At 40.4% G+C, this 19,233-nt stretch overlaps 1 protein-coding gene across 2 annotated transcripts in view; it reads left to right on the top strand.

Moving 5' to 3' along the window:
- LOC117165896 (telomerase-binding protein EST1A) overlaps window positions 1-19,233 on the top strand; it is a 149,900-nt gene that overhangs the window by 115,950 nt on the left and 14,717 nt on the right. For both annotated transcript variants that reach the window (XM_033349376.2, XM_033349378.2), the window contains exon 24: window positions 15,703-15,865. In XM_033349376.2, coding sequence (XP_033205267.1) covers window positions 15,703-15,865 — 163 coding nt within the window. The remainder of the gene's footprint in view (window positions 1-15,702; window positions 15,866-19,233) is intronic.

A 19,233-nucleotide genomic window follows, 5' to 3' on the forward strand; every position in this document is an offset into this window, starting at 1 on the left:
TCTATATTTGTTTCCTATATCTATACGCGAATGTTTTAAATCTTCCATTCTGTTTTTGCGAAGGTACCTTAAAAGTATTATCTTTACATTCTAAATCCATTTCTACGATATTTTCCACGACTTTTTCTGCAACCTTTCTACCAGACGTTCGTAGCGAGTAAATTCTAGATTCTTGGGTTGCGAAGAATCTGTTGTCAGATGAAAGTGGTCCCCTTTCTCTCCTCGGAAACGACGTCGGTCATTTTGCAGCTTGGTGCTAATTTATCCCGCGGTGCAAGCTCGAGATCTTCTAAAGCAATAGTCGTGGAAGTCACTTGAACCGCGGAGGTCGGCGAACTTTTCGTCGCTAATTAGAAATAATTGCTAGAATAAAGACTGTCGCTCTCTCGGGCCACGATCATCTGCTTGCCTATCGATTAGACCCGCTCGTATTATGGAATTTCTTCTAGGTAGACGTTGGTGTCGTTTATAATCGGACAAAGGTCAATTTATCACGTCGGAAAGCCAATCAACGTGTTGTTGAAATATCGAAGATGGAATTTGCTGGAACATAGCTTGAGCTTTTTAAGCTCCTGTTTCTTCTTCTGCAGATTAATGTACTAGTTTTCGTCAAGACATACTTAGAAAAATTGAATTTAGTGAAGTTTTAGGCTTTGTTATGAAATTAGTGGAAAGAACTAGGTGGATTGCTATTACGTTAATGATCATGTCATATAAACGGGGTTCTACGGTAATATTATTAATAATATTATTTCACAAAATTATTCAACGCGTATTACATTGCTGCTAATGTAACAATTTCATTTGTATATTACAAATTCCATTCGAACACTTGGCCACCATAGCAGTCCATGAAATTTCGTCTCCCTTGCGAAAAGTAAATTCTCCAACTCGTGCAGCAACCGACGGAGATCTATTTACATAAAACAACGCGGGTCCCCTTCTCTCTTGAAAGAGAAGTTCAACAGCCGGGCTGTAAATTAACTCAAGACATTGTATTTAATTAAACGTCCTGGAATAAAGACGTTAATTAAAGCCGGGCTCTATTATTTCCGGAAAAGCGCCCGAACCTCATTCTGTCATGTGAATCTGGAACGTATTTTTAACTAGTTCTGTGAATCTAATCGTAATAACATACATAGTCCACTTTCCTAACTAACTTGGCAACGGTAATCTATTTTCTCAAAGTTTAAGTTACAAAGTTGAAGTTAGAACAAAAAAGAATTAAATTAGGTATGAGACCGTTTGAGCTGGAAAGAAAATAAATTACACGAACTGCTTAAACGATCAAACAAATAGGAACAATACCGACTACGAACTGATTATACGAACAATGCCATTAACAGAACCTCTGTACCCGATCGTTAAAAGCCAAACAAGTACACACGAACCTTTCCAAAATGCTTGTGTCTGCGATGTTTAAGCAGATTTCTCATTAAAGTCGTTTGGAGGTTGTGAAGCCAAGGGAGCACGCGAAGTTCTCTCGGTTCTGTGTCAATAGCCACGGTATCGTGTTATTAAAGGACAAAAAAAGCACAGAACAATTACTTTTTACTATTACGAGCGCGTTCACTTTCGACGGCGGGGAAAAAGCAGAACAGATGGAACGCGAGGGCAACGAAGAAAAGAAAAACGCGGGGAGAAGTGAAACAGCTAATTACTCTAAACTAATTACCTTTTGTTAGCACCGCACTGCATCAACGGAGTATCTCGAGACCCTTCAGCTCGTGAACCTTGAGCGACAACGCTGGATGAATCGTTCGATCGTTGTTCTTTGTCTTTCTGCGATTGTGTGTGCACGTTCGTATGTATATGCTTATGCGTGTGTCGTGTAATAAACGACGGAGTCGACTCGGTAGGAATCGTTATTTTTTGAGCAATTACAACGATGGGCCTTTTAAGGGGAGTTCGTGACGAGAAGAGACGAGAAAACGAAAGGCAGACGTTGAAAAAGCTTCGTGGCCGAGAATGGCTTTGATTTAACCCTTCGTAATTGGATTGTTTTGCGGTTATACAGGTTATACAGTTCTACTTGCTATGTTTCCGTTTTTAGTTAAAATGTCCCATCAACCATTTCGAAACATCCGAAAAAATTGCTTCCGATTAAAAGATTTATCATATATGTCGGAGACGAAAGAATACCGGAGCCTCTGGAATTTTGGATAGTCCCGCAACATTGTAATCTAGAGTCTACGATAGCTGTAATTGAACAATTGTAGTTATTCAATCCGATTGTAATTGTTCGAGATTAGTGATAGTGAGCTTTGGCTCGAGGCGACAGTCTGTCGCCGAACGTAGCCGCGGTCACGGGATGAACGCTTTGTCTAACAAAGGCATGGAGTAATTCTATAGCTCTCCTTAAAAAGGAAATAGTTGTAACACTCGACAGTAAACATTCCAACGGTCTCTGTCCCGTAGCTCGCCACACGCAGACCCTATTCGAGTAAGATTTAGCTAACTAAAGTCCTTCAAACAGACAAACAGTCTTTGTCCCAATTACGGGAAAATAGGGGAGACCTATTTTTCAACGAGCAGCGCCTTCCACTAGCAACTTTCCCTCGAGGGCGGCTAGCATCTTCTTCTAACCACCGATATGGAGATTGACCAATTAGCAGCAACGCCAATTTCCCTTACTTTCTGAACGAAGGCTTTTCTCGACGAATCCGATGATCTCGTGTCCTTAGACACACCCCATATAGTTTTCCTCTGTGGCATCATCGGGACGGGAAAGTCATTCTCTCTCGGGATCTCATCGACGAAAAGAGTAACCCCCTTACGACCAGTGAATATTACGCGTCCGACTTAGATTTTGTGAGCACGTTCATCTATCATCCCGTCGACCGCGGATTCGTTATTGAACCTAAGATCATTGTCATTAGTTTCTCGAGTATCTAATTACCACGGTTACTTGTCCAGTTCTATGATAATCGTATTTGCACTAGTCGATGTCTTCTCTATTGCATAACGACACGTGTAATCCAAACGAAGATTCGTTTCACGCCCCTAACCCTAATTCTAATGTAAACCCGACATATATTATAATTATTCTCGGTATATTGATAAAGTTATAATAAAAGATCTCTCTACCGTTAATTCTTTACCAATAACTAAGATCAAATGCTCTGTTAAATATAAATTAAAACAAGGAATATGCCTGCAGGTAAATAACCTATTTTAACTAAGAATAATACTGTAACCCATTCACCTCCTACCTTTCACCTTTAAGATATTCAAATCCACAAATATTTGCACAACAAACATCGAGATATTAATTAAACAGCACGTAGAATGTGTCCATCCGTAAATTCTCCCTGTCAAACGTGACCATTATTACACCACCGCCGTCACCAACTGGTCAAATATAGCACTAGAAACCCATGCAATTCCAATTTCTCTAACTTTCGACCCCATTCGTGGTCGAATCTGTTCGCAAATTCCCTGCGACACGCTTCGTCAACCACTTGTACAGGAAGAACGCGATGCAAAGGGGGACAACGGTAGGAGTTGGAACAGCAACTCGCTGAACGACTCTAATTGCATATATTTGTCGCGTATTTATATGGCCATTCTATTCAAATGCAGGTTGCACGAAGGCTAGTCCGGGTGTTACGATCTCGTTTAAAATGGCTAGCGCCGCTGCGGCATTCAACGATGGTAACAATTGCGATTCGTGCTTTAGCCACGTAATACTTGGTTGAAACACGGTGAAATAATGGGAAAATCGTATACAATGACCGTTTTCCTCCTTTCTCCTTTCCCTCGTTTATCGTGAAAAAGCTTAGCATTGGTTTTGTTTGGTCGGAATCGATGAATAGTGTTTGGATAAGGATGCGTTCCGTTTTTTCTTAACACGTGTAATATCGCTCGAAACACGGAGAATTTGTGTTTAAATGGCCTGAGAATGAAATGATGCAGCGGATTTTGCATTGAATTTAGTCGCTTGATAGCGCAACCGTTCTATAACACAATGCTCAACAGCACAACGTTCCGTAAGAAACAAATAATAGGGTAACAGAAATACATATTTAATCTCAGAATCAAACAGAAAAATGATTTCGATATATATTTGAACGTCGCAGTGAATATGAAAATTGCTCTCCTATAAAGTACAAGGAATATCGCTTATAATGTTTTTCACCCGTGATCTTCGTATGAAATGGCTGCTTTCAGAAAAGGATAAAATCATTCGCAAATAATGTCGTGAAAGTATGGTTTATTAATATTTATTAGACGTTAACAAACAGTCGCTGATTGTCGATTCAGTGAAAACGTATCTCAACCAAGCCACCATTGCGAAGAAGGGTGTTTCGTCGTTGGCGCGAGTACGAGCGACCAGTTGAGCGCGTAAATCACAATAAAGCGTATCGTTTATTAACGATCTCATTTATGCCGAGCGGCGAAGCAACGGCCGCCTGGAGCGGGGTTGCACGCGCGCATGCATTCTGCATGGGAATCGGCCGCACGCCGCCATTTATATTCCGACCGGTGCGGTGGCCGGGCCTGCCTAAACGATCGCGCGGAAACGCCGAACGCGCAATAAATTATCCATCGTCGCCGGGCATCGGTTGTAAGTATACATATATCGGCACACCGCGACTTCGCGCGGACAGCCGCCGGCTACTGGCGATCCGCATCGCTCGCACCGCTAATAATAACGAGGATCACGCACCAGCATAGCGTGCGAGGTATTGCTATCACTTGCGACAAAGATAGTGTCGTAATTGTCGCGCGCGATCCGCTCGATCACAATCGATTCGTCGTGGTGTTGGTTGCACGTGGATTGGGTTCTTTATACGGTAGATTCGAGCGTTCCAATATCCTGGGAGAGGGTGAACAGAGCGTGGGAGTCGGTCGTGCTTGTGACCAGTTAACGGGTGGGAAGAGCGGAGGATTTGAAATAGAAGCGAGTCGCGGTGGTTAGGTTGTTAAAAGAGCCATCGGTGTCCTTGGTAATACAAATGCTCGATAACATGACTGCAACCTGCTGTCTTCGGCTAGGTTGTACGAGTTAATTTTATCGATGTAACAGTCGGTAGAACATCGCCCATGCTACCTTGACTTGTTGTTCCTTTGAAAGTAGCAGATGTCATGGTGTTATCGCATCCCGAGTAGAAATTTATACGAGTAGATAGGTGACATTTTCATTAGCCACGGATAGAAACGTTACTAACGAATATTAACCAGTTATTAATGAACTATTAATGAATCGCACGGTGTTGACAATTTTCACGTTTAAGCATTACTTAACGAAAAAAGAGCAATCGAGCTTTCGATTCGCAAACTAGTTTGTCTTTTAATGCTCGATCGACTTCGTGGAATCACGAGCAGCGTAGATAACGCGTGTAATTCATTAAGGCAGGTTGAGATAATCGTTTTTACGCGCGATTAAATAACAGCTACCGGAATTTATTAATTTATTCGACTGGTTGTCAGTGAGAAATGGAGAATTATACGTTGAAGATTATTATTAGACTGTACTGATATAATATTAAAATATTGGAAATTATTATAAAATATGGAAGATATTGAAATATTGCTTATTTTGATAGCTGCACCGTTGGTCTGCAGAATTTCATCTGATTATATGCTACTTTCAAAAGACGTATAGCTGTAGACTTAATAACTTGTTCTCATTTTCAACAATATTGCTAGAGATTAACTTCTCATTTCTCGATACCATAGTACTCGGAAAAATATCGTTTCATTCAGAGAGAACCAAATCCCTATTACAGCGTTGCAACGATTTCCCATTTCCACGTGGAAAAAACCGCTATGTATTATTCGAAATGCTCCAATACATTAGTCGAGAATGTTCCCCGTTCATCTGGTTCACAAAAGAGTTGATCATCCTTCCCCCAAAACACCGTCGCTCGTTACACCTTTGGATCTCCAAAAAGCGGAAAAAGATAATCCTTGATCCTTCCAGTTAATTTTATCCGATAGTCTGCGCGTTTCGTCCTGTCCACTTTTCCGTAACGCAGAGTCCATATAGGGCCTTTAAAAAAAAATCCCATCGCAGCGAACCCTATGAAACCGAGCGTTCTCTCGATTCGTCGCGCATTCACCCTCGGCTCACCGGCACCCTCGCACGTTTCGCAAAAAGGAAAAGCACGGCAACACGGTGATATTCAAACATTTATGGTCGAAATATTACGGGGCGGACGATCCCGTGGGAGGCGATCTCGCATCCTCGTGTTCACCCTTGCGTCATCTGCACCAGCGAGATAACGTTTTCCGGCGTGTCAACCCCGACGTAAGGGTAGGCCTCTGAGCAGAAGGATATTGTGCTGGTTGTTCCCCAACGCAGTCATGGCTAATGGTCTCACCCCTCTGCGGAACGAGAGAAATCTTTAATTTCCACGACATTAAGAGACACTCGTTCTCCCTGGGGCCTCGTACGGAGAAACGCGCCCCCGTAGAGTAATCTGGCCGCACGCTTGATTCATGGAGCACACGGCGGCTTAGATCGGACCGCACGGTCTTTTCTTCCCAATGTTTTACGCTCTAACGTTCTGACAGATGGGTTATAGAGTGCGTTCCCCTTTTGTGTCGAAACGTGAGGAATGGGAATGGGAGGAGGCTGTCTCATTCTTGGAATTTTTTCGTGCGTGGTTCTCTTGAACTATGGTTACGATGGATACGCGTAAAGGTGGAAAAGTTAGGTATTATGTAGAAAGGCACTCTTCGCGAATTTTATTATTTCGTAGAATTTCACATATATGTACGTACAACCCCTACTTGGCTATAGTTACCAAGATATATTCACAAGTATTTTTTCTAAACAGTAATCTCTAAGTGTATAATATTTTCTCAAATATAAACCAGTCGTTTATTCGTCTTGCCAGCGGATGTAATTGCTCCCGTGGATTTTAGATTGAGTTCCACGACATTTTGAACGATACACGTTTCATGTGTATTCGGTTCAGTGATTCTTATTCTGCGAGTGCAATCGATTTAAAAGCTCGACATGGAAGCACCGAGGGAATTGAAGAATTCTGGATTCATCAGACGAGATAATAGAATCACAGGAACGAAATTGGCTTTGTGTACTTTCAACTCGTAAAACAAATACTGTTTTAAGATCATTGCTTGATAAAGATACATTTTTTCACTTCTTCGTTACAAAAAGTTCATGATAGTTTTTATTGATATGTTTAAATATCTATATTATGCAATTTATTGTGACGTATCACAGAAATATAAGTAACAATAGAAATTTGAACAATAGAAGACCATCTCAAGAAAATATACATTTAAATATTTATTAATATTAATATTGCTTTCACAATGGATTAATATAAATGATAACAATTAAACATAAATATAAAAACTAAGAATTATTAATAGCATATTCTATATAAGAAATAACTTTAAATTTTATACATTCCATCGTTCACATAAAAAAGACAAATATGTATATATACAGGAAAAAAATGCAATAATATATACAACAATTTAGGAAACTCTATAAAAATATCTTGAGATATACGAAAAAGTTTCAGTAACTTCGAACCAAACTAAAACCGTGCACGAAAATATTCTTCGTCCATTTCTACATTATTCATCTTTCCATTAGCATTAAGATTTGATTCTGATCTCAACGTATCCATCATTTAAACTCAACTAACATTCCTGACAGACACTTTCGTTAACGGCCATAGAATTTCTCTGAAACGGTTTTCCATCAGACCTCCTGATTTTTCTGTCTCTCTCGTTTCGAGTTAAAGAGAGCTCATCTCTTCGAATCAGAAGTATAACCTTTCTTGGAAGGAGAGCCGGCTGGCTGTGATGCGTTCGACAAGCAACCTTTTCTTCTCGATAGATTTTTCCTCAGACTGTTGAAGCACCCTTCACTCATCTCGCCATCTAGTCGCCTGTGTACATAGGTGACGATTTACTTTTTCCCGACGTGTCACAGTCGAAGGCGTGATTTCCTTTCCAATTCGGCGAAAACTCCTCTCCTAGGTCAATATTCCGCTATCTCAGGGACAGGCGTGTCGCCATGTTGTATCGACCACTCACTTCGCCCTTTGTATACATGTCGAGGGTGGCGCGAACGCTTTCTACACGGGATTCAGGATGAAACGTAGGGTTCAGGGTAAACGAATCGTTTAAGAAAGCACCAGGTAAATTTTAAACGTTTACAATTGACTGACTGAGAATTAGAATGATATAAGCCAATGTTAATTTTTGCAATAAAATAGAATATAACAAACAATTTACAAATGGTTTAAGACGGAAAGTTAATATAGAAATATGTAGAAAATGTGTTGAGAGTTTATTACTTGATTTATCAAATCGTAGAAAGATATACTTTATTTGATTATCAGTGTCATTTTTAAATTCTTGTTCAGAAATTGGGGCTATAAATCTCATACGTCGAATCCTGATTTCTACTACGATCTTTCGATTCATTTATTCTTATCATCCTAATAAAGAGTCGATTTGAAACCATCCACACTCGAGCTTCCACCAAACTGTATAAAATAAGAACTTAGAAAGAAACGTTCGCCTGGAAGAATTCGTGTTTCTGGATAGGGAAAAGCATTTATGGAATGCACGGTTCCTAGCGTGGAAAATCTATCCCACTCGTCGACACCTGGCGAACATTCCTGGCTTTGGTGGCCAGCCGTGGCGAGAAGAGGGTACACGCGAGAAGGATCGTACCGCGTCGTTTCTATTAGTTCAGTCATCGACAGTGCAAACACTCCTTTGTGTTGCGCGTGGTACGTTGTTCGAGTCGGGATGCACTTGAGACTGCGGATGCTTCCCGCCGGGTGCTATCGCGCGATTCCAAGCCGCGAAGGGAGGAAGATTGAGCGTGACGAGGAGAAATCCCTGGTTCACGAACGGGGTGAAAGGAACGGAGAAAAGAGAGAGCGAGAGAAAGGGAGAGGGAGAGAAGTAGAGGGATAGAGAGAGAGTGTGGTATGGCTCGTGACAATGTCAATGTTTGCGTCGTTGCACCGAAGCACTCTCAGGACGGCCGGAGACTGAGTGTCTTCAGGTTGTACAGGAAGAATGGATTCGTGTCGAGGGTACGTAGAACTAGTCGCTCTTTGCGGGGACTACCTCAATGAACCTCCATTAATTTCCAAGCTTTTCCCCGTGACTTGGTATCTCTCCTTTCCGTCTTACGAGTCTCTGTTGCTCTTGGTCTGCCTTCTTCCTGCCGTGGAAACGTCAACGGTGCCTGCTTGTCCGCGCCTTCTCTCTGCGATCCTTCTTTATGCCTCTAAGTACGTTTATCAGACGTACCGTTCGATGTTGGAAAGTTGGCTAGCGGAAGGAATGCAGGTCTTATTGATTCAGCCCACATGGAACTAATGACACGATACGTTCCATGGTACGTTTCAGAAAAATTAATCGACTGTTATAATTTTTCGAACACAAGTGAGACATATTGAAATATAAAATCACGTTATTGAATTATATATCACATTAAAAAGTAATGATCATCTAGTATTTTTTCAAACTTGTCTGTATTATACTTTATACTGTTATATCATTGCGATGGCGCGAGCTCCAAATAGAAACTACAAAAGGTATTTCTCAAATGTCAAATGAATACGGTTTTGAGAGCTTCGTTGGATAGTGACAGTAAGCTCTCGGCAAGTTTTATACCGCGTATCTCATAGTAAAAATTCTTGAAACTATTCTATGTAGATACACAATTTGTACCGTAATTGCACGAAAATCATGTAAAGTGCACAGTTGTGCTTAGGCTGAGTACAAGCGGTTGGATTAAGCGATTGATTGGCGAGAAATTTTAGTAAGTTGCTCTGTGTGGAAGCAAAAATTTAATCGACTAACTTTGTCGGTGATCGACTAACCGACTCGACCAAGTTTAGTCGACCGATCTAGTCGACCGATCTAGTCGACCCGTATGTAGTCGCCCTTAAACATTTCACGCTCGTCTTCCGCTTGTCGTTCTCGATATTCGAAAAGTTCAAGCCAGCAGAGATGTCAGTGCATAAATTACGGGTCGCTGGGAAGCGTACACGGTTCGAGCTTTCCGCGAGGCCGCTTTGCAAACGTACGGCCCCAGGGGATTACACTTTGACACGGCGGGATACTTGTTCGGCGTGTAACAGGTCCTCGCGGAGGTGGCGTCAGCCATCAGCTGGCCCCTCCAGGTGTTCCGGTATTTGTCGTCGAGAGCCGATTTCAGCGTGGGCGTACTTTACGACTGCGGGGAGAAGAGACGATCGAGAGGTGGGTGCGCATGAAGATCTGATTTGCGAGCGCCATTACACGCGGTCCGATCGTTGTAGCCGCAACTGTTGCATTTATGAATGCGATTACCCTTAATATATCGCGCGTGTAACTCTGCCTGCTAATTCCACGGCCGGGTGGAGCGGCCAATAAAGTCTAGACGGACTTACGAGAGGTGCTTTTTTTAATACTTGTTAGTTCTTCGTCGGTGGTTTGCTTCCTTCCTTTCTTTCTCTTTTATGTTCTCGCCGTTTGCTATTTTCAGGAAGGTTTATCGTTATTCCGTGCACGGCATGGGATTTGGGATGACGTATGAATGGCTTTTTGGAGAATCAAGTAAGTTGATTGATGTGATGGTAGAAGTGAAGTAGAATGTTATGATACGTATATTGGCACACGAAAGTCTACTTGAAACTACGGGAAACTTTTATATCTATGTGTGTTGTATAAATTTTCAAATGAATACTAACGAGATGCAAATGTGGTAATTGTATTGGTATCTACGATTCGAAACTACTCTAATGGCGTACGTAGAAATTACAAGATATAGAAAGTACAAGTAAAGGTAATAAAAAATAAAATAAAATGACATAACATAAAATGAAATAAGATAAAATAAAATAGTTTCTATACTTGAAAACTTCAGAGAATGCGCCACAATTAATCAAGTCCGAATCTCGTTGCGGCCGTGAACGAGCTGCCGTCGCATCTCGTTCCATGATCCCAGTTGCACGAGGCTCGTCATCCCAATTACCGTGTCCCATCGAATCACGCAAAGCTGATCGCATGTTCGCGTCTCGGTTATTTACACGCTTCCTCGAGAAAGGAGCACGGGTAGACTCTCCACTCTTTTCCATGTTCGTCCGTTCGCTGATCGCGCGCGGAGGATGTCCACGCGCGCACGCGCAGGTGTAGCTCATCCGCTCGCGTTCTTGCGCGCGCTATCTCTGAGAGGTTAAGGCGTTTCAGATAAGAGAGACTGCGGAGGACGTACAGATACGATCTTACTCGCACGAGTTAGCGCACGGAACATGACGCGTACACGAGCTGATCGGAGGAATTCCAGGCGATAATGCAACGGATGACGCGATCTGAAGCTTGGTCAGGCGAATTTATGTGGCTCGGTAATGGATGTTACGGGGATGGTGTTACTATTGCTTGTTGCACACGTTTGATTATACACTTGAGTATATATGGTTGATTACGTAAGAAGATGGTATATATTGGATGAAGCTTTGGATTGTTTATATAGAGATGTAATAGAGCGGAGTTGTGGGAAAGAGAGGATGATAATGACGACAACGATTTGCGATAAGCAAGTGTGCAATAAAATTAGTAAGGATTCTTTAAATTTAATGTTATTAGTATCTGGATTACATATATTCTTTAACGTTCGTATCTTTCGATAATTCTTCAAAAAATGTGTAACGAAATACACTCGCAATACGAAATAAAAAATATAACCTTACCATAGCAAGGGTTTAAAAGAGGTCAAAGATGCGCTGAATTTTACAATTTTGTTATAATCATTGGCAATACACCATAAATGAAATTTAAGAGTTCAGCAACCTGAAAAAAAATATTTGATTCAAAATTCGGAAAAATAATGAATATTGATTTCTACATTACTTGGAGCTACATATTTTTATAATAGCGAGCTTTATAATAACGATTCCGTTCGACGAAACATACTTTTTATTCGGCTAGTATACACGTTCGATTCAGACGATCGTGTATAATCCTATGCACTATAAATTCGAACGATTTTTCTTCCATCCAACCGGTAGAGTGGTTATGCCATTTCCGGTCTGCAATTTATAATTACGAGACAGCCGGGAATGTGCGGTGAGTCCTGGCAACTATTGCGAGTAATCGTGTTCGAACGTAATCTCTGCTCGGCACTTCATTTATTCACTGCTCAATCGGAAGTCCATCGGGATCCATACGCCTTCTGACCTAGTTACCAATTCCAGCAAACAGATCGGCTATGTTTTTAATTATGGTACACCTTATCGTTTATGGTAGGTGTAGTGTCGTTTCGCTGGAATGTGATACCGTTAATTGATTCTCATCCCGTGGTAGTTGAATGAAATTTCTTACGGGCGCGGGAATACGCCATGAACGCGTTCCCATCGCGCTTATGCTAATTCGAGACCAGCAGGTGTCGTGTGTGTAACATTGAAGAAAAGAAGAGTAATGTTGTCGGGATTGCGTAATCGGTAATTTTAATCCTTCGCACTATCAGCAAAGCATTTTAGCGTTTCTTCCTAATTAATTCGATACAATGAAACCTTCATCATATGAACTAATTTCATGACCGTTTTGTTTCCACAAACAATAGGAGCCAACTAATCAGGTACTTTAAATTTCTGAGCAAGCTCTACTAAAAAGAAGAAAATCCGAGAGCCAACATTTCCAAAGAGAGATTAAATCAATTAGTCGATCAACGAGTACCTGATTCCACTCTCGAGATACTTCATTTTATCAGTCAATCGTCGATCCCAGTTACGATCCACCGCACCTAACCGCACGAACTCGCCCAACTTCTCAGAACGCCTCGCCATACAGGTTGTCCGGTAAAATTGGCGCGATCGGCCAGTGTCTGGTGTTCTACGCTTCTCTCTCTCTCTTTCTCTCTCTTTCTCTTGAACCGTGAACCTGTCCTTAACGTGACGCGAGTAGGTTTCCGCGTCAACGTGGACGTGGAACATTTACAATGTGGCTAGAGGCGCGCTTAATATGCGTGGGTGTTGGAGCCGCGGTGCGTGATTCAAGGCGGGTTCTCACGCGCCACTCGTGCTCGAGGGACGGCGTGGGGTACGGGGACGATCGGAACGAAGGAAAAGTGACGAAGACGCGGACGGAGGCGACGGGCACAACGGTACGTGCTCGATCGTTTAGGAATTCGCGAATGCTTTAAACGGGAGTAAAAGCGCGACCGGTACTCCGCTTCGACTTTCGTCGCGTGCTATCACGAACGCCAAGGAACAAAGGCAAAACGCACGCAATTCGCGCCGCGTATCACAATGTTCTGGGAAGCGGCACTCTCATGGTATATATTTATCGACTATTTAAAAGTTGAAAAATGGAATTTGGCCAGGAAATTCCGCTTGGTTAAATCTTTGCACATGGAACTCCAGTTATGCTGGCACGATCTTTCCCATTTCATATGAATCGTTGAAACGTGCCGTGAATTTATAAAATTATCAAGTGCGAACTTTGTATTCAAGAATATCTTCATTCTTTTTAAAGATATTCTTACGTGGTTAATTTATATAAATATCATAGATGTTAGATTTCGAGCAAGATAAAACATCAAATATTGGTATATATCGTACGAAAATGATATGATAACAGGGATACGAACAATTGGCTGCTATGTTGATTTTTCCAATTCATGAAATATTTTACTCTAAAAGAAAATTTACATGATGGATATGCAATGACGTACAGAAATATTGGCGATGGTAATCTTTATTTTGCGCACAATTCATATAAAAAGAATTTATTATTCTTGGTTCAGTTTTCTCGAGATAAATAAACAGCATATAGCGTTTACGCGTACAAATATGCAAGCAACATGTTCGATATAACTTTTACCCTTTATAACATTTTGACATTTGATATTGCGATTGTGTCACGCGAAACGAACGACTCATCTCGTACGTTTCGATAAGACGTCCAGTTCCGCGCTTAATTATCATGTATTGTGCGTTCGTTGCGAGCTCGTGGAAAGCTAACATTCCGGAATTCACTGCCATTCGAAATACCTACGAATTCGTAATATCACCGCCGCGAGACGATTTTCAACGACATTCGTTCATTATGCATCGTCATGCAGACGCCATTCCTTGCCGCAGTGAATATTTTCGATTTTTACGATCGACAAAACGCTGGAGTAACAGTTCATAGGAATGCATTAATTTTATAACTGAAAATAGTCAAGTAAAATGTTCTATAACAATTCTTGTATCGTTTGTTCCAAATGACAGGTCTGTGACCGTTCGACTGTTAGATCCTCGATTTTTGCCTGATTTGGAATTGTATTTCTTGAGTTGGTGTAGGTACACGTGGCTTTGTCTCTGGGCACGTGACGTCATCCTTTGTTCTAAACAAATGCGCGTGTATATCATCACGTGCAATTTGCACGTGGAGATCGTACGTGCAGGAATATTTCCCTCTTCGGGAGGCATTCTTGGAAGCCAAGGCACTTCTGCCCATCACAACTAAAAAGTATTAACTTTCAAGCGGTCCGGTTTGAATAACTATTATAAGGAATGAAAATATTTTTTAATCATTACCAACAGTTATCGATAAGGAAAATTTGTTTTCATTACTTTAGAAAGGTACATTGGCTACATTCTATTATACCCAGGGTGATAGATCCCCATAAAAAAGATTTCTCATTTCTCATTTCTCTCAGTAGAAAAGAAGACTCATTTCTACTGACCCAATTCTATGAACGGAGTATAATCTATATTATCACTAATCTATGTTATCAAATAATCGGATTCATATTTTTTCGATCTGTTTACTTTTCAAGAATTCTTTCCTTATTAATTTCTCGGAAATTTATCGGTTCGAAATCCATCTCATTACAATTTCCTTATCGCTGGTCGCGATTACTTCCTGCAACCGTCAGTTGCAACCGTAAGTGTAAAGAAGAACGCCATAGAAAGCTATATATACGTGGTTAGAAATGGAAACAGTTATTAGTCTGAAAGTCGCGCGCTAATCATCAGGTAGTCGACACTAGAGAAGTGTGAGAAAATCGTTTAAGAGTTGATGAAGAATAATCTCAAAAAGACGTTCTAATTACTGGAAAGTATCATGAAAAGTGTTATATCTATATCATTTCACGAAGCAAGGGCAACATTAGAGGGCCATTATCTTCGTTTCCCTCGGTATAACAATGGCTACTTGGCATTCGCGTTATGCCTCTGGCTCAATATTATTCTACGCGATGGTTTCACTGACAATGAGGACATGCGTGGGATTCAATCGATGGTCAATGCGTCTTCCATTACATCCCGCCTCCTTCTCGATCCTTAAACAAATAGTACAAGATTCGTATGGATCGAACTGAGAGAAGAAGGAGATCAGATGTGTCATTTTTTAGTTTCTCGCGTTTCTTCCTTTTCCCTTCAATAATTTCAATTTATTCGAAGAGATGTGTTTATTATATTATTTTATTCTTTCTTCTACGGAAATCATTTGCGCTAGGAATCGTACCACCGCTGCCGCGAAAGTAACTTAAAGTCATCTTTTCGTATTGAATACTAAACAGTCTAGTCAATATTATAATCATATTTAATTTAAGCGTCGCGTATAATAACCTGTTTCGTTAAAATATTTCATCCTATTTTTCTTACAATCGGTGTAACATTGGTTTAAAGCATTTTAGATGCATTTGAAATCTTTACGAAAGGTAAGTACAACAAATATGGCATAGAAAAAAGACTCATGTATTGAATTTTTATGTTTTAGCAAATCTTGCAAAAGTCTTCAGTTTCGGTGGAAATCGAAGTGAGACCTAGACAATTGGTGCCAGATACTAACTGCTTTATCGACTATCTACCGCAATTACAAAATATCGCGAAAGCAATTGCTGGCGCTCAACCGATTTACACGCTTATGGTGCCACTTGTAGGTAAGTGTGTAGACTCCTCTTAATTGCTTTTTAGACCAAGTATGCCAAGTACAATTTGTGCTTAGTAAATTTCCTACTTCTGGTATTATCAATCTTTCAGAATTTCTTAAGACTGTAAAATTTAATATCCACCGTAACTTTTACCATTTTTAATATTCATGTCAATAATTGGTGTCGCTAATATCGAATATAAAACATAATTTACGTAATTTGAGCTACGAGAAAGAGACGAAATAATTCTCCTTCAAGAAAATCTCTGAACCGGTTGATTTCGGTTTTCGCGATGGACGAATTTTTTTTTTTTGTTTTTTGAGGACAATCGACGATTATCATATACAAAGTGGAGGTGTGTAATACCATGCGAAATAAGTCGCGAAAGGAAGAAAAAGTAGAACGTATGAAATAATCGTCGATAAATAACGAGCGAGAGGTCGTGACTCGTGCCCGAGCACGCGTGTCCCAAGGTCTGTGTTCGCGGATCGAAAATAAAAGGCGGCCCGATGCGAATCGATCGGATCGAATATCGTAATCCCGACATGTTTCTTATCTTTTTACTGCACTCTTTTTACATTTTTTTTTTTTTGTCTCATGCAATTTTCTTTTTTCGTCGATGAAGGTTTGGAAGATATCCTGGAATGAAAATTCTTGACACATAATTTATGATATTGTAAGATTATATTTTCTATTTATATTCGAACTACGGTAATTCCTATCGTATTTTTTTCTCTGATTCCTTTTACGCGCGTCTTAACACTCTGGGGACCGGAGACGCGAATTCGCATCTTTTATGCATCATGCGGTATCCTATAAAAATGTTAACTGTCGTTAAATAAAACAGTAAAACAGTAAAACAGTAAAAAAGCAACGGATGCTACGAATGAAAGTGTTTTTTTATTACATGTTCACACGAAACAATACGAAACCGTTATCAATATATTAGATATAATATTAATTGCCTGGAAAGTTCTTTTTCGCTCCAAAAAAACACGCGGGAATTTAGGCTATATGCTTGTCAGAGCAGACGGTCCCCAAAATGTAAAGAAGTATTCGTGTTCTTCGCAATCACTTCAATTTTTGAAATCTGATTAACATAAATAAGTGTACAAATATTTGAGAGAGATAAATGTTAGTTCAGTTTTTATGTCATGAGAGTAGTTTTAATATGTTCTGCTTTGTTTTACCTGCTGACTGTCGTAACTTCTTCCTGTTAAAAGAAAGAGTAGAACATTTTTCTATATAAGGCTAACATAACGAAAATTGAATCTTCAAGCGAAAATAACAATAGTAATCAGTCTCTTTACTATTATTCAATTTCTAATATAAGCAAACGTCATATTAAATCGTGTCAATTTCTGAAATACATCTTCCTCAAAATTTTCAACAGATTTTTATATTATCGATATTGAAGAGATCGCCAGAGGTTGTTCATGCAATATGTCAAAGTAATTATACTGTAATTCCACACTTTTACGTTCAAATCACCTCAATCGATTATTATACTAACCTCTGTGAAACAGCAGCAATAGTGGGTCGTTCTTCTGAGATAAAATATACTCAGGAGATTTCAAGGTTATCTAAAATGGAAGGCTCACCAATCACTGTTACACGATCACAAATTAGTGATAATTGGCTCGATAATTCAGGCGAATCAATTTCGAGACATCGCGCAGTCATTATCACGAACTATTCTGTGTTTCGCCAGTAGTAGCGTTAATGTCCATTACGAAATCCTATCTAAGGAATGTTTTATAAAATTTGGTTTAATATTCTCTATTGTATTTTTAATGAATTTCAAATTATTATCGAAATATTCATCCCATATGAATGGTGGGTATCATAGACTTAAATCTTTGTTGATAATTTTTAACACTTTAGTCAATATTTTATCTTATTATCCACCCCATAGATTGTCACGAACTGTGTAATACAAGTTTCAAGATACATTCACAGGTACAAGCGTTTTCATTATCTATTTCGTTGCATTTGTAATTTAACCGATCCGCCGATGAATCGAGGAAATTGTTGCGAATCCATATCGAATTTTACACTTATATCGTAGCAAGTGAATGTCGTTGTATCTCCAATTGAAAATGTTTCGAATGGGTCGTATTTGCCGTTGAAACCACGTTTCGATATTTTCGACCCTCGCCTTCTGTGTATACGCCAGTAGATTATTGGATTTGAAGGGATTCTGCTTGTTCCAAGGGGGTGGACCGGACCAGAAGAGAAGGAAGCACATAGAGGCAACGGGTCGTGACAAAAAGACACGTTTGCTTGTAGATTCTCCGAAACTTTTTGGCGGCCGAACGTCGCAGACAACAGTTTATTCGAGTAATCCGGAAGGTACAGTTCGACCCTCGTTCACTCTTTTCCCCTGATTTTTCATGAATATGGATGAAAGTTTGCTTCCTTCCTGTCGTTCTAGTCTACTCCGACAGTGGGTTAATTTATTTGGGCTTGTGGAAGAAAATGTTTCTTCGACTCGTCTTGGCGAGAGGGGGATCATTGGTTGTTGAAACTCCATTCGTGATGTTGAGGCCGCATCGGAATGGGGAAAGTATCGTAAGTGGAGTAATTTACTAGTGTCGTTACGATCTCAGAATCACATCAAGAGGTCCACAAAATCAAAGAAATTCTTCTCATTCACTTGATAATATCATCCAATTTCCAATAAAACACTCCGCGTATCAACATCCATACTTACATTAAAAAATTCTTGGGGACGCTTCTCCGAACAGTCTCTGTCAGAAGTTTGTCGAAGGGGCATCATCTAAAAAATTCTTCAGAAATCTTCTTTCAGAAATTATTGCTAAAAGAACGTTCTAGAGATGCATTGCAGAAATCTCGTTGAAAGATTTTGCCGAAAGAAATTGTTTAAAGATGTTCTTTAGGAGTTTCTCCTGCAGCCGAGAATTCCTCCGATTCCTCCGAGAGGCGGATCGGAAGAAAGAAATAAGTCGATGGTGTCCGAATGAATATTTTAATCATTCTCGTGCTCGCCTTCAAAGGCGACAGTTCTCTTGCTAGTTTCTCTCTTTGGTCTTCTTTTGCCACCCGGGTGGCACGGAAAAACGAAAGTGCGCGTTCATGCAAAATCAACTGGCGCTGCCCTTTGACCCTGTCGCGCATCGCGGACAGCCACGATCCGTCTGGCCCCAACAACGGACTGCGTTCACAGTTAGGTTCTCACGGCTCATACATGAATGCATGTGTATACTGGCTGAAACAGTCGGCGATTGGCCCGACGCGACACGGCCACGTTGTTCAGCCACGATCCGTACGTGGGCGATGGCTCGTGGTCGCCGACCGATGGAGAATGCTTTTTCGATCTTTGTCCTTCCTATTGCTCTATTTGTGCTATAAATAGG

This window comes from Bombus vancouverensis, chromosome 3 (genome assembly GCF_051014615.1).
Source record: "Bombus vancouverensis nearcticus chromosome 3, iyBomVanc1_principal, whole genome shotgun sequence".
NCBI classification, from domain to species: domain Eukaryota; kingdom Metazoa; phylum Arthropoda; class Insecta; order Hymenoptera; family Apidae; genus Bombus; species Bombus vancouverensis.